Source organism: Bicyclus anynana, chromosome 5 (genome assembly GCF_947172395.1).
Source record: "Bicyclus anynana chromosome 5, ilBicAnyn1.1, whole genome shotgun sequence".
In the NCBI taxonomy this organism is placed as follows: domain Eukaryota; kingdom Metazoa; phylum Arthropoda; class Insecta; order Lepidoptera; family Nymphalidae; genus Bicyclus; species Bicyclus anynana.
In genome coordinates this window covers 161,253-175,820 of record NC_069087.1, presented here as the reverse complement: position 1 = coordinate 175,820, position 14,568 = coordinate 161,253, and the positions used below count along the sequence as shown (strand labels likewise).

The following is a 14,568-nucleotide window of genomic DNA, read 5'->3' as shown; positions in this document are numbered from 1 at the left end:
AGCATTAAATTTCGATAGTTTAGGTCGTAATTAGACGGAAAAAAATATATGGCATGAAAAAGTTTGCTTTTGTGCTTAGAAGACTGATTGAACGAAATTTTTAAAAATCTCGGATTTCAATTTTTGATTGAAAATAAAACTATTGAAATAAAAATGTTTATTATTTTTATTAAGTTTTACTATTAAATTAGCTTACAGAAAAGTGGAAAATAACTTAAAAGTGCACACTTTTACTTTTTCTTTTATGTTCATAGCTACTTTCTCTTAATAAACCCCAAATGTAGTCGTGTATCATGTTTTCATTGTATTGGCCTTGATAGCGTTGTTCAAAATTCATGATGTCCTGATGGAAATGTTCTTCTTGCTCTTCGGAATAGGCTCCCATATTGTTTTTAAATTTATCCAAATGAGCATGCAGCATATGTACTGTTAATGACATCCTGCAGCCCATGGCCTTAAAATTTGTAAGCATATCCTCAACCAACTTTTCGTAGTTTTCAGCTTTATTATTTCCAAAAAAAAACCAGAAACTACTGCTTTAAAACTGTTCCAACTTGCTTTTTGAATACGATTCAGCATCGTTGGAAATTTTTCATCGGCGAAAATCTGTCTTATTTGTGGGCCAACAAAAACTCTAGCTTTAACCTTTGCTTCCGATAACTTCGGAAATTTTTTTTTTAAGTATCCGCTTTTTAAGTAAAAACTGGATGAAACTTCAGAAGCTTTTCTGAAGTTTCATCCAGTTTTTTTAACAAATTTAATGCCGCCTTTGCACATTAAGTTAGGGTTGATGAAACAACCCTAACTTAATGTGCAAAGGCGGCATTAACACTTTTTCCGCTTCAAAATTTAAAATTTATGAAAAATTTGAAAAATGAGTATTATTATTATAACTATCACAAAAGCAAACTTTATACCGAAAAAAGGTATTTTCTTTTCGTTTTTGTGCATAGCTAACTGTAAAATAATATCATAAACTTTAGGACAAAGAACGAAAATTTTTTTGTAGAGTCGTGTAATAGTTCTTATTTAATTAATTAATAAAACGTCTCAGGACGCTCGACAGAAGTGATTAGGTACTTAAACCTACTGCCGTATGCGTAAGGGGAGCTAGACGGAGTGGCGCAGTAACGCGTTACGTTACGAAACGGTAAACCCTGCCGTAAGAAGTTATCACTTCAGTAACTAAGTACATGCATGTGGTCAGGCTGACAGGCATAACACGACTAGTGTATTATGAGACAGCATCCATGGTACTTCCCTTATTAGTTCACAGGAGTAATTTCCCAAGAGGACCGACGGTGCTGGTGCTGATGATTAATGTGTATTTATCGCGTAAAATATGTATGTATTAGTTTAGAATGAGGAAATTTAACTGTATGCAAAGCTCCGTATTACTTGCTGTTCCATTTTTCATAGGAAAATTATGAAACACTGCCAATTCATCATCGATTAAACGCTATGCAAATAAATATGTTATCTATACTAATCTATACTAATATTATAAAGAGGTAAAGTTTGTAAGTTTGTAAGTTTGTCACATTCAATATTTACATGACATGATTAATAAAATAAACTTTAACATTGACATAGATGACTACAATAATACTTACATTAATTTAAAATTCAGAAGAACACAATTACATACGAAAATGTCACGAACCGACAGCAACATAAATTATTCAATGAAAAAACTCAACGGCGTTTATCAAAAAAAAATAACAGAGTATTTTTCACCCATTAAACTATGCTCGATTGTACAAAAATCTCCGCAGACTACTCATAAGCGAAAAGGCACAATACCATTCTACTTTAAAAAACAAAGTTTGACCAACAGTCTAAACACGCAGAATAAAAACCATAAACGAACTAGGTTTTTTCGGGACTTCCAAACAAGCAACGACTTCAAAATAAGTCTATAACAATTTTTCACCAAAATATAGCTTCGATTTAAAAAAAAAGTGATACATTAGAAGTTGCACTAGATGAACTCCAAAATAAAAACATAAATATTGACGTTATATGTCTTAGTGAAACTTTTATAAAATGTGGATCTGAACAATATATAAAACTGAATAACTTCTCAGTGGTGACGTCTTATTCAAGAAAAAAACAAAAGAGAGGGGGGACTTGTATTCTCTTAAATAATTCATCAAATCTTAACTGCAAAAAAATTAATTCTATCAATAATTTAGGGAAAGACGGTGAATTTGAATGCTGTGCAATTGAGTTACCGGAATGTAATCTGATAATTTGTTGTATATACAGGATTCCAAATAACGAAAACATTCAGATTTTCTTTAACAAGTTTAATGCTATCCTGGATATACTTACACGCAAAACAAAGTATAAACTAGTTATTTGTGGAGACTGGAACATAAATATACTAATAAAAGACAATAAATTCACCCAAGAGCTAAAAGGTATTCTTAGTAATTATAACATGGACATTCACATAAATAAACCTACTAGACGTAAATCATGTATAGATTTATTTGCCAGTAACATAAAGGCCGTAAAAGGTGAAGTGCATATACTTGGTTTGTCTGATCACGAGACAGCACAAACCATTACATTTGAGACACAAACTCAAAAGACTAATTCATTTTGGTATGAATACAAAATTGATTACTGCTTACAAAATAAACGTAAATATAAGGAGTGCATAGCAGCACTGTCGTTTTCAGAAATATATAACGAAAAAGATATAAATAAAGCATATGACCTATTTTTGGAAGAAATTACACTGTTCTACAAACTCTGTTTTCCGATAGTAAAAGTAAAGTGTGGTTGCAGAAATAAAACTGCTAAATGGCTAACGAAAGGAATAAAAAGATCTAGTATAGTAAAAAGAAAATTATATTTGAGCTTAATAACGTCAGCAAGTAATAAAAAAAGAAACAGAAATAAATACATTAGTTATAATAGTATATATATAGTGCGTTCGCACATAAGAAATTACTACACTTTTTGCTTGAACTGATTTATTTTGTTTTCCACAAATTCGAAACATTAAATATGACAATAAATATAATGCTTTTACTAATTCTTCATAAATGTTTTAAGGTGTACACGTTGTAAAGATTGTTCGTTTTCTTTGTTCGCGTTTGTTCGCGTTGAAAGTCGACGTGTATTCTATTTGACGTGTTGGGAGTTACAGCGCCCTCTTGTGTCCTCTCCGTACACCAGTTCGCGAATATGAATTAGCGCGCGAACATACACCCGGCCCTGGGAAGCTGCGTCAGAAGCTAAAGCTTCTCAGAAGAAAGATTGTGGCGCAACACGCAAATTCGGTTTAATGCGCGGCGCACGATTCCCTTTGAAGTTCTGACGTCTGCAACTCGTGGCACCCCGTCGTCTCCAGGATAAAGTAGCTCTATGCGCCCCAAGCGCCAGTAGAGGGGTGGTAGGTTTTTCTCTTTGAGCACAACCAAGTCGTCCACCTGAAGCTCGATAGACTTTCCGCGCCATTTTGCTCTTGCTTGTAATTCAGAGATGTACTCCAAGCTCCAGCGTTTCCAGAAAATTTGTCGCATTTGCTCTATTCGCTGGAATCTGTCGAGACGATTGAAATTAGCGTGTTCAAGACTAGGAGAAGGCAGTGAAGTTAAGGGTCTACCAATTAAAAAATGGCCTGGAGTGAGGGGATAGTAATCGTGAGGTGAAGAGCTTAAGGGATAAAGAGGACGGCTATTCAGGATTGCCTCTATTTGCGTAAATAAGGACGTTAGTTCCTCAAAAGTCAGGTGGTTGTTTCCTAATATCCTATTTAAGTGGAATTTCGCGGACTTGACACCGGCTTCCATCAGACCGTTGAAGTGAGGTGCGTATGGTGGAGAGAAGCAAAAATCGATGCCCTCGTTGGCGGCAAAATCTTTGATCGCTTTATTATTCGAGCTAAAGAATTGCTTGATTTCTTTCGCAGCTGACGTAAAATTTGTGGCGTTGTCACTGTGAATGACCTTTGGACGCCCTCTGCGTGCTATTAATCTATTTAGCGTTTGGATGAAGGCATTTTTACTTAGTTCTGAAACAACCTCTAAATGTACGCATTTATACTTAAAACAAATAAAAACGCACAAGTAGCATTTGGTAATTTTGCAACCACGACCCTTGCGATCCGTGATCATATATGGCCCAGCGAAGTCGCAGCCTACGACAATGAAAGGAAAATCTGGCTTTAGTCTATCAGAAGGTAAGTTGCCCATGATATTTTTACTTGATCGCCCTTGGAAACGCCTACAAACGATGCAGTTTAAGACAGTACGTCGCGCCAGGTTTCTGCCATTAATAGGCCAGAAGCGAGTTCTGATAGATGCTAGCAGAGCTTGTGGACCAGCATGCATCAGTTTGAGATGTTCCTGTTCAAATAAAAGTTTCGTTAAATGATGCTTAACACTTAACAACATGGGATGTTTCATATCGAAGGCGTAGTCTGAGGCTTGTATGCGTCCGCCTAATCTAATTATTCCTTCGTGAATAAAAGGATTAAGTGCCACAATATTTGATTTCGGATTTAAAGACCTTTTCTTTGTTAATGCGTCATATTCTTTAGGAAATGATTCTAATTGGGAAATGTATATTAATTTATTCAACGCATTAGTAAGCTCAGAAGCTGATAAGGATCCGCTAAGTTTATTTTTTGTGTTTTGACAGTTGTGTAAAAATCTATTAACGTAACCGAATATGTATTGTAGTGTTTTTAATTTAGAATATCGTTCAATATTAAAACTGGAGATTTCTGCATCAGTTGTTTCTGCAACATGAGCTTTAACCTCTGGCAAGTCGCTCGTCTTAATATTAGGCTGAAACTGAGATAGAGGCCACTGGGACTCCGACAAAGATAGAAAGGCGGGTCCATGCCACCACAGATCGCAATTCGCAACCTCCTTTGGATCAACGCCGCGGGATACTAAATCAGCTGGATTGTGACTTGTGGAAACGTGATGCCATGAAGTAGTCTCAGTTAGCTCTCGGATAGCGGCGACTCTATTAGCCACAAAGGTTTTAAGGTTTTTAGAGCCAACTCGTAACCAAGCTAATACAATACTTGAGTCGGTCCAATACACAATGCGTGCTATTTTACAACGTAAAGCTTGTATTACGGTAGAACTCATTTCGGCAGCGAGTAGAGCGCCCGAAAGTTCGAGACGAGGAATTGTTGTAGGTGAGGAAGCGGGAGCAACGCGTGATTTAGCGCAAAGCAAGTTTACACGTACCTGTCCCTGTTGATCCATAGATCGAAGGTAGATGCAGGCACCATAGGCGCGTTGTGAAGCATCGCAAAAACAATGCATTTCGATGCTGATTGGGTTTGAAATTAAAGTCAGCCTAGGAATAGCCAAAGAAGAAATAGATTGAAGACCATCTGTGAAAGTCTTCCATGATTTGACCACTTCTTTGGGGGCTGGATCATCCCAGTCAAGTTTTAGAGACCATAGGGTTTGAATCAAAATTTTGGGAACGATAGTGCACAAAGATAGGAGGCCCAAAGGGTCAAAGAGCTTGAAAGTGGAAGAAAGAATAGTACGCTTGGTGACTGAGACGGGAATATTTATATTTAAGGGAAATTTCAATATATCCTGATTAGGGTCCCAGCTTAGACCTAGGGTATTAGTAGTTTCACTTATTACGAGATTACCGTTAGATTGAATTGTCTCTGACGATAGTAAAGATGGTAGATTAGATCGGTATTTGCGCAAGTTAAAGCCTGCCTTAGCTAGGTTTTCAGATACAGACTGCTGGATATGGCGAAGATCGTCCTTGTTATCATGACCTGTCAATAGATCGTCGACATAAAAGTCGGTTTGTATAATGTTTTTTGTGACAGGATCATCACACTCTTCCCCGACTTGCCAGAGGCAGCGCGTTGCAAGAAAACTTGCACTAGCGAAACCGTAAGTAACCGTTTTAAGCCTGAGAGTTTGTAAAGGTTTGTCTTCCGAATCACGCCATAGTATAAGCTGCAAATGTTGATCAGACTCATGCACTAAAATCTGTCTGTACATCTTTTCAATATCAGCTGATAATACGTAACGATACTGACGGAATCTAATTAAAATATTAAAAAGTGAGTCTTGAATCGTAGGACCTACCATTTGTATGTCGTTTATTGACATATTATATATTCCCGTACGCGCTGGTGCGTCATATACCACGCGAAGCCGTGTCGATTCGCTATCGCGGAGGACGGGATGATGCGGAATAAAATAGCCTCCCTCAGGTCGGTCGACTTGTGAAACTGAAAGATGTCCTAGGTTAGCATACTCATTTATAAAATCTACGTAAGCGTCTTTAAGCTCAGGTTGCTTACAAAATCTACATTCTAGATTTAAAAATCTCTTTTTTGCCATGTGATAAGAGTCTCCTAGACGTTCCGGGTTGTCAGTGAGCGGAAGCTTAACACAAAAACGCCCATCGTTACTTCGTGTTGTGTGTTTTAAGAAGTGCTGTTCGCAATCTTTCTCCGTATCGGTAAGTAACGGTTTTTGTGGTAAGCTTTCCAGTTCCCAAAACCTTTTCAAGTCACTGTGTAAATCGACTAAGCAGCTTTTGAGTTCATTATTATTGGCTACATTAGCATAATGACATTGAAATGTTTTTTTGTTCATGTCATGAGGGTAGTGCATGGGACCTGCGATGAGCCAGCCTAGTTTAGATTGACGTAGAATAGGATTACCCTTTCCTAAAGAGTGCTGTTTGGACAATATTAAATCCCAAAAGACGTCAGCACCGAGGAGTAATCCTATTTCAGCTGGTTCAAAAAAGCTGGGGTCTGCAAGCTCATATGACTTTAAATTTAAGTGTGTAGTGTCTATAAAAGACTTAGGTATTTTGCCTGCTATTTTTGGGATAACTAAGCAGGACAAAATTGAATTAAATGCACTCAGCTTGGACTGAAGGCGAATCTCGCACCGTTCAGCGCCGAGCTTTAATGGTATGTTGCCTATACCTAAAACATTATGTGTGCTAGAAGGTAATGTAATTAAATTTAACTGTTCCTTTAAATTTTGCGTTATAAATGTGCATTGACTTCCACTATCTAGAAGGGCCTTGGTGGTTATAATTTCGTTAGTTTTAGGATTTATAACATCAACCAATGCTGTACACAATAAAGTTTCTGACGAGGTGGTAGCTGACATCGCGACTGGCTCGGAATCGGATTTATCGATTTCAGGTTTGTTAGACTGGCAGAGTATCGTGTTGTGCCTCTCTCGACAGTTCCTGCAGGTACCAGGAAGTCTGCAATTACGTTGGCTATGACTGCGTAAGCAGTTGGTACACAGCTTTAACTTGGCTACCATTTTAATTTTTTCGTCAACCGATTTTGATAGAAATTTGGGACATTCATAGATTCGGTGGTTATCGTTACATACGGCGCACCTATAACTCGTTGTAGTTGTTGATGCGGTTCCCTTTTCAGCGATAAACGATCTTGTAGAAATATGAGGTTTATTGTTGTTGCTACTCGTATTTGAGGAATTCGGAGTCTGCTTATTCACCTTGCTTGAGTCTTGTTTACTGCGGAAGACTGATTCGAGGACGTCCGCACGACCTTTCAAAAAATTCAAAAACATTTCTAACGTAGGCATCTCCGAATAATTCACATTGTTTTGAATAAATTCTTCCCACTTAAATCGAGTGTTATTGTCTAACTTCGCTGAAACCAAATAAATGATCAAAGAATCCCAATGCTCGGTTGGTTGTTTTAATGTACTAAGAGCACGTAAGTTTTTAGTGACGTGATCTACGATAAATCTCAAAGATTTGTCCGACTCACGCGCCTGCTCGATGTTAAATAACATTTTTATATGATTATTTATTAACTGACGCACATTACTATAGCGCTCACATAATAAATTCCACGCATCAGGATAATTATTATCGGTCACCTCAATATTGCTGATCACTCGAGCTGCTTCGCCCTCCAAATAAGAATTAAGGTAATGAAATTTGTGTACATTTTTAATTCTAGAATTATTATGAATCAACGAACTGAAAGTGTCCCGGAATTCCAGCCATTTGTAGTAAGTACCATCGAAATTATTGATTTTAATTACAGGCAAGCGGAATCCGATGACTTCGTGATCATCTTCATCAGCTATCGCGGAGCTGTGGCTGACATTGAATGACGCTGATAACTTTTTTGAGGTAGTGTGCTCTGATATAATCATCTGAGCCGCGGCTATTGAAGTATGAAATGTTTGTTCGATAGCCTCCCTAGTGTCTAACTCGGAACTTAAATTGTCTTCATCCAAACACTCGATTTGATTTTGCACGCCATCGAACTCAACAAAAAGCGCTTCGATTTTTGCTAATCTTTGATTTAGTACGTTGATCTCGGTAGGAGTAAGTTTGTAGCCCTTTAAATCATCCAACTGATTAGTAAATTTAGTTACACGGCCTTTAATAGACGCGCGCTTTAGGTTTAAAGATTTGTACTCCATGACGCGAGGTCAACGCACCGATAATAATGAATAGGTGAACGAAATCAGCTGTTTTAAAATGACATAAAATTGCATACGCTCGTCGCTTCGTAGTCTGATGTTACCGTTAGCCGGAGTGGCTGCGCGGGAGGCGGCGGGGTGGAGCGCACCGGCAGTTGCTGGCCTGCAGCAGTGCACGCGCGGACACGGGATGGATGACAACCTTATACCCCGTTCACGCTGTGCAGCTGTCGCTGGAATAGAATGTTGCACAGCTTTGTATATCGACTAATAGTAGTAGGTATTCAAGACAAAGCTATAGGGAACGTATGAAGTTGTAAATAATGCAATTGGGATGAATTTAGCTATAATAGTTATGTTTCGATTGAAATAAGTGAAAATGGAATTATATTGTGCACGAATAATGTGGGCAAGCAAGCGAATTAAAATAATAGGATAGTTGTTTACAAGAATCAAACTTGGGTAAGTAACTACGTTTTAGGTACAAAAATTTAATAGTTTACAAATTGTATTTGATAGTTGGCACCTTAACTTTAGTTTGTTTAACTTTCAAGCCGCAAAATAGGCGCATTAAATGCAATAATAGGATTTAGGCAACTTGTAAGCAAAGCAAGTAGTAGGTAGGTACGTTTTAGGTTATACAATTGAATAGTAGATTCATTTACAAAGTGTAATTGATATTTAGGCACCTTAAATATCGTTTGCTAACTTACTAGCCGCAAAAATAGGCGCATTAAATGCAAAATAGGCTTTAGGCAACTTGTAAGTATAGCAAGTAGGTAGGTATTAGGAAGAATTAGGCATAGATTTTGCTATTAGGTATGAAGTGACAAAGTGCGATTAGGGAAGGAATAAAATGGAACAGGCTCACTCTTTTGCTGGCAAAACCCACGCAGATTCCTGTAGATTCTCCTTCTTCGCTTTCTTCGTCCGTAATTAGGCTGATGTTGTAGGTTGTGCTCGAATCCGTAGATTGCAGTAAGTCCTGTCACGGTCGCCACTTTATGTGCGTTCGCACATAAGAAATTACTACACTTTTTGCTTGAACTGATTTATTTTGTTTTCCACAAATTCGAAACATTAAATATGACAATAAATATAATGCTTTTACTAATTCTTCATAAATGTTTTAAGGTGTACACGTTGTAAAGATTGTTCGTTTTCTTTGTTCGCGTTTGTTCGCGTTGAAAGTCGACGTGTATTCTATTTGACGTGTTGGGAGTTACAGCGCCCTCTTGTGTCCTCTCCGTACACCAGTTCGCGAATATGAATTAGCGCGCGAACAAATAAGTTATTGAAAAAATGCATACACACTTCACATAAAATTCAGAATACCTCATATATAACTAATCATAGTAACAAATGTAAAGCAACATGGTCAGTTATTAAAAATGCTACAGGTAGTGAAATGCCAAGATCAAATATAGATAACATAAAAATAGGGAACTCCATTATCATTAATCCGGATCAAATTGCAGAATCCTTTAATAAATATTTCATTGAATTAACAAACAAACCTAAAACAAAAATTCAAAATTCGATTAAAGATAAAATTGAATTTAACAATAGCAGTTTATTTCTTGTGCCCACTGATTCGCATGAAATTCTAAAAATTATTAGATCACTACGTAATACTAATTCAGTAGGATCTGATGGAATCAGAACGGATATTGTTAAAGACGTAGCCCAAAAACTTAGCATTCCTATTAGCTACCTTATAAACTTATCGTTTGAGCTCGGTATTTTCCCAAACACATTAAAAGAGACTGTTATTAATCCACTGTTTAAAAAGGGCAATCGAGCAGAAATGAGTAATTATAGACCTATAGCTTTAATTACTATATTTTCAAAAATCTTTGAAAAGGCAATGTACACAAGGATAAACGATTTTATTACTAAAACAAATACTCTTAAAAAAGAACAGTACGGATTCCAAAAAAACAGTTCGACAACAAAAGCTTGTTATAACCTTATTAAGCTGGTCACAGAAAGCATGAATGACAATATACCAGTGGTTACTATATTTCTGGATATGAGCAAGGCTTTCGATTTTGTTGACCACGCTATATTGTTATCTAAATTAGATAAGTATGGTATACGAGGTATTGCTAACGATTGGTTTAAAAGCTATTTAGGGGAAAGAAGGCAGTGTACAAAACTCAGTAAAATAATAAATGGTGAAAAATTAGACGTCAAATCTTCTTTTATCATTAACTCCTCTGGGGTTCCACAAGGAAGTATTTTGGGTCCTTTATTATTCTTACTATACATCAATGACTTGCCAAATTCTTCTAAACATCCCTGTATATTGTTTGCCGATGACACAACTCTAATTATTAAATGTAAAAACGAAGATACATTTGAGTCTGATATAAATTTTACCTTTAGTGAAGTAATAAAATGGTTGGAAAGAAACAAACTACAAATTAATATTGACAAGACTAAATTTGTTGTATTTAAAACTAATAGGGCCAGAGAAACCCCGATTTCAATACAATACAACAACTCCAACATCGAAGAAGTTAACACAATTAAATTTTTAGGTATAACATTGGACTGTCATTGCGACTGGAAGGAACACATCGAAGATCTATGCAGTAGAGTAAACAAGTTTGTGTATGCCATTAAACGACTAGGACAAGTGTCAACTAGAGAGGCAGTTTTAAGTGCATATCATGGATACGTGTCATCTATACTTAGATATGGAATAATTATTTGGGGTAACTCGGTAGATATAGATAGAATTTTCAGAATTCAAAAAAAATGCATTCGAGCAATATGTAAAGCACATTTTTTAGATAGCTGTAAACCACTGTTTAAGAAGCTTAAGTTGCTACCGCTACCTTGTATATACATTAAAGAGATTTGTATATTTGTGAAAAAAAATCCTGAATATTTTAGAACTCGTGGTCAATTAATATCTCATACTGAACCAAGACACAAAAATAGACTACTTGCGCCAAGAATGAGACTCGTTCTGTTTAAAAGAAATGCCTTTTGTATGGCAATTCAAATATATAATAAAGTTCCAAGTTCGATCACAGAATTGACTTTTCCTGCATTTAAACGTAAATTACATGAGTGGTTATTATTTCATTGTTTTTACTCTACGAAAGATTTTTTTAATTTTAGCTGAATTACTGATAAATCAAATTACATATGTTCTTCAATGTATTATGGATAATAATTACTACTGCAAATTGACTTATTGACATTTTGACATTTATTTTATATTTTCCTCAGTCGCTATTTTCATTCTTTATATCTAATTTTTGAATTAAATATTTTTTCTTGTGAATAATTTTTAATTAATGTGTATAATATAAGTACTATTGTAAAATATTGCTAAAAATTTGCACGCTGATTTACTCGGTAAATTGTGTTGGAAATCATCATTTTTTAAATGGGGTAATCTTCGGAACTACTGGTCCGATTTCAAAAATTCTTTCACCAGTAGAATGCTACATTATCGAGGAGTGCTATATATATTTTATATTAGTATGCTTATATATATTTTATTTTAGTATGATATATATTCGCTGAGTTAACACAGTTTTTGTCATACAGGTCGGACCGAAAATCCTCTTAAGCAGACTTATTCGCATGCGCTGCCTTAAACATTGTGTAAAATTGAAATTAATGTATCGAGGCTTTATGTATCTTTAAAAGTTCTACAAAAAAGTCCGCGACACCATATATCTATCTTCTATATATTAGCAGATATAGTACCTTTTGTGTTTTAAAAATTATTAATTTTATATACTTAGGTTTGCGTCATTATTTATGCTACTTAACTTAAATCCTTATCAAAACAAATTATTTAATAATCACAAGGATATTATGGAGATAAGATTTTCCCTTTAGAGTATGTTAATTAGTTAAATAGTTTCGGAGATAATACAAAATTTCTAAAAGACTCAGAAATTCCGCTACATGACGCCCCGCGCTTTCAATTACGTAGCTCCCGTTCCTGTGTGAATATGGGAATCAAACATAGCCTATGACATTCGCAAATAACGTAGCTTTCTATTGGTAAAACAATCTTTCAAATCGGTCCTGTAGATCCAGAGATTACCTCCTACAACCACACAAACTTTACCTCTTTATATTATTAGCATAAAAGTCTCTATATCCCTTGGTAATCACACCTCTCGAAGGGCTGGACCGATAGGGGTAGGGGTAGGGTAGAGGTAGGGGTTGGGTAGTGGTAGGGTTGGGGTAGTGGTGGTGGCGGGTAGGGTAGGGGTAGGGTAGTGTAAGGGTAGTAGTAAAGTTGACATCGAATTTTACGCGGACGAAGTCGCGGGCGTCCGCTAGTTTTAAATAATTTCATATTCATTCAATATCGACATGATAGTTACCGTCAGCGTCCGTCGTGACCACACACCGGTCGTTGTTGTAGATGAAGCCATTGTGTTGTAGTAGAAGCCATTGTTTGATGAGCCAATGGAAACAAGAAACAGATTTCCCCAAACATTATTGTTTAGAAAACTTTGAAAACTCCGCCGGCGAACAATGGGCGAATATTTAGAATGATCGCCCGATAAACAAGAATTCATGAAATGTTTTGATAAACTCTGGAGATACTTTTGTAACTAATCTCAGGATAAAGAATGGAGAATAACAGTATTTAATAAATTACAATCGAAATCTTTATTAATTATAACTTTTATTTTGACGTACGTAGTGGATGTTGGAAGAGTTTGATGACCTTCTATTTTCGATGATTGATATAAACAAGTCAATTAAGGTTGCCGTTATAAAATACGTTTTTCGTTAATACGTTTAAAGAATGTAAACATTCAAAATTTAACAATAAATTCAATTCTTTTTTCTTAAGATTCAATAACTTTATATTTCCTGATACTTACTTCATTTTCTGATGTCTATCATTGTCTATTTTATACACATAAACAGTAAGTTAATCCTTAGTCTAAGTTTAACTAATTTTCCATGCACCATAAGACGCTCAGGTTAGCAATCCAAAACGGTGACCTGAGTGTTGCATCATCAGACGTACAAACAATGAGTAAGATATTGTTGGCCGGTCCAACACAGCAGCAAAGTTTGTAAAAACCGGCCAAGTGCGTGTCGGGCCACGCGCAGTGTAGGTTTCCGTAGATAAAGTTAGTACTTTAATCCCATATGTAATACACAAAATTACCGATACCGGTAACCCCACACCTTGGAATAGAAAATAAAAAATTCTGCACTTTGCATGTAGGGAATAAGAAGAAGTTTTTATAATTATTTTTACCACTGTGTACACGTAATTAATATACATATCAAAGCGAATTTCAGTTTTTTTTACTTTAACATACTCTAAGGGAGAGTTAGTACGTAATAGTTAAAGTTGCAGCAAAGTAAATAGTAAAGTGGAGTATGACTGATAACTAATCAGAGTTACCTTAATGACAACTTTATCTTTTTAACTAACAACGGAATTAGTTTGTAATTTTCGCTTACTTGTTACGTTTTTTGAGTTGGTCGACTATTACTTATTAGGTAGCAATTTCTACTTGTCTGTTATAGTTTTTCTTGTAATTTCATGTATATCCCACTTCCGTGAATTTTTTCATACATACATAAATAACCGTTTAGCCGATAGAGGGTGGGAATACTTGACTCTAACAAAAATAAGTTATTAAAAGCTTAATATTTTACAAATGGATTCCTAAATCGAAAATATTGGTGGAAGACCCCTCATATCTACCAAAGACGTCGAAAGAAGAGGTACCCTAAAAAAATATTTACAAGATTTTATTTTACGACTTTGTTCATATTTTTAATGTACATAATCTAAATTATAGCTTTCTAGTAGTAATAGTCTATGTGCTAAACCGCTAATGCGACGAACGGACGGACAGACAGACATGGCGAAACTATAAGGGTTCCTTGTGGGCTACGGAACCCTAAAAATAAGTTTTCTTGTTTTAACATAAATCAGAATAAATTAAACAGTCCCCGTACATAGGAACAACGTCACCCTGTCCAATTTACCCTGGGCTCTGATTTGTGAGGCGGCGGAGGTGCGAGTAAATTAAACGAGCCTTGGGGACGATCTCGGCCGCCTGCAGATTGCGCACTTTGTATGGACGCGACGCGATAAATTGCTTCCAAT

At 36.0% G+C, this 14,568-nt stretch overlaps 1 protein-coding gene across 3 annotated transcripts; it reads right to left on the bottom strand.

The window, feature by feature from the left end:
• Positions 1 to 3,418: 3,418 nt before the first annotated feature.
• On the bottom strand, positions 3,419 to 9,726 carry LOC128198133 (uncharacterized). 3 transcript variants are annotated; one of them, XM_052881884.1, is made up of 3 exons: positions 8,552 to 9,726; positions 6,096 to 7,555; positions 3,419 to 3,555 (listed from the first exon to the last, which is right to left on the bottom strand). In XM_052881884.1, exons 2-3 carry the CDS (start codon positions 7,302 to 7,304, stop codon positions 3,490 to 3,492), a joined length of 1,275 nt encoding a protein of 424 aa, XP_052737844.1. In that variant the 5' UTR covers positions 7,305 to 7,555; positions 8,552 to 9,726; the 3' UTR covers positions 3,419 to 3,489. The 3 variants fall into 3 exon arrangements, with proteins under 3 accessions (XP_052737844.1, XP_052737845.1, XP_052737843.1); XM_052881885.1 differs by lacking the exon at positions 8,552 to 9,726 and having other exon boundaries at positions 6,096 to 6,241; positions 7,384 to 8,518; XM_052881883.1 differs by lacking the exon at positions 8,552 to 9,726 and having other exon boundaries at positions 6,096 to 8,518.
• Positions 9,727 to 14,568: the final 4,842 nt, after the last annotated feature.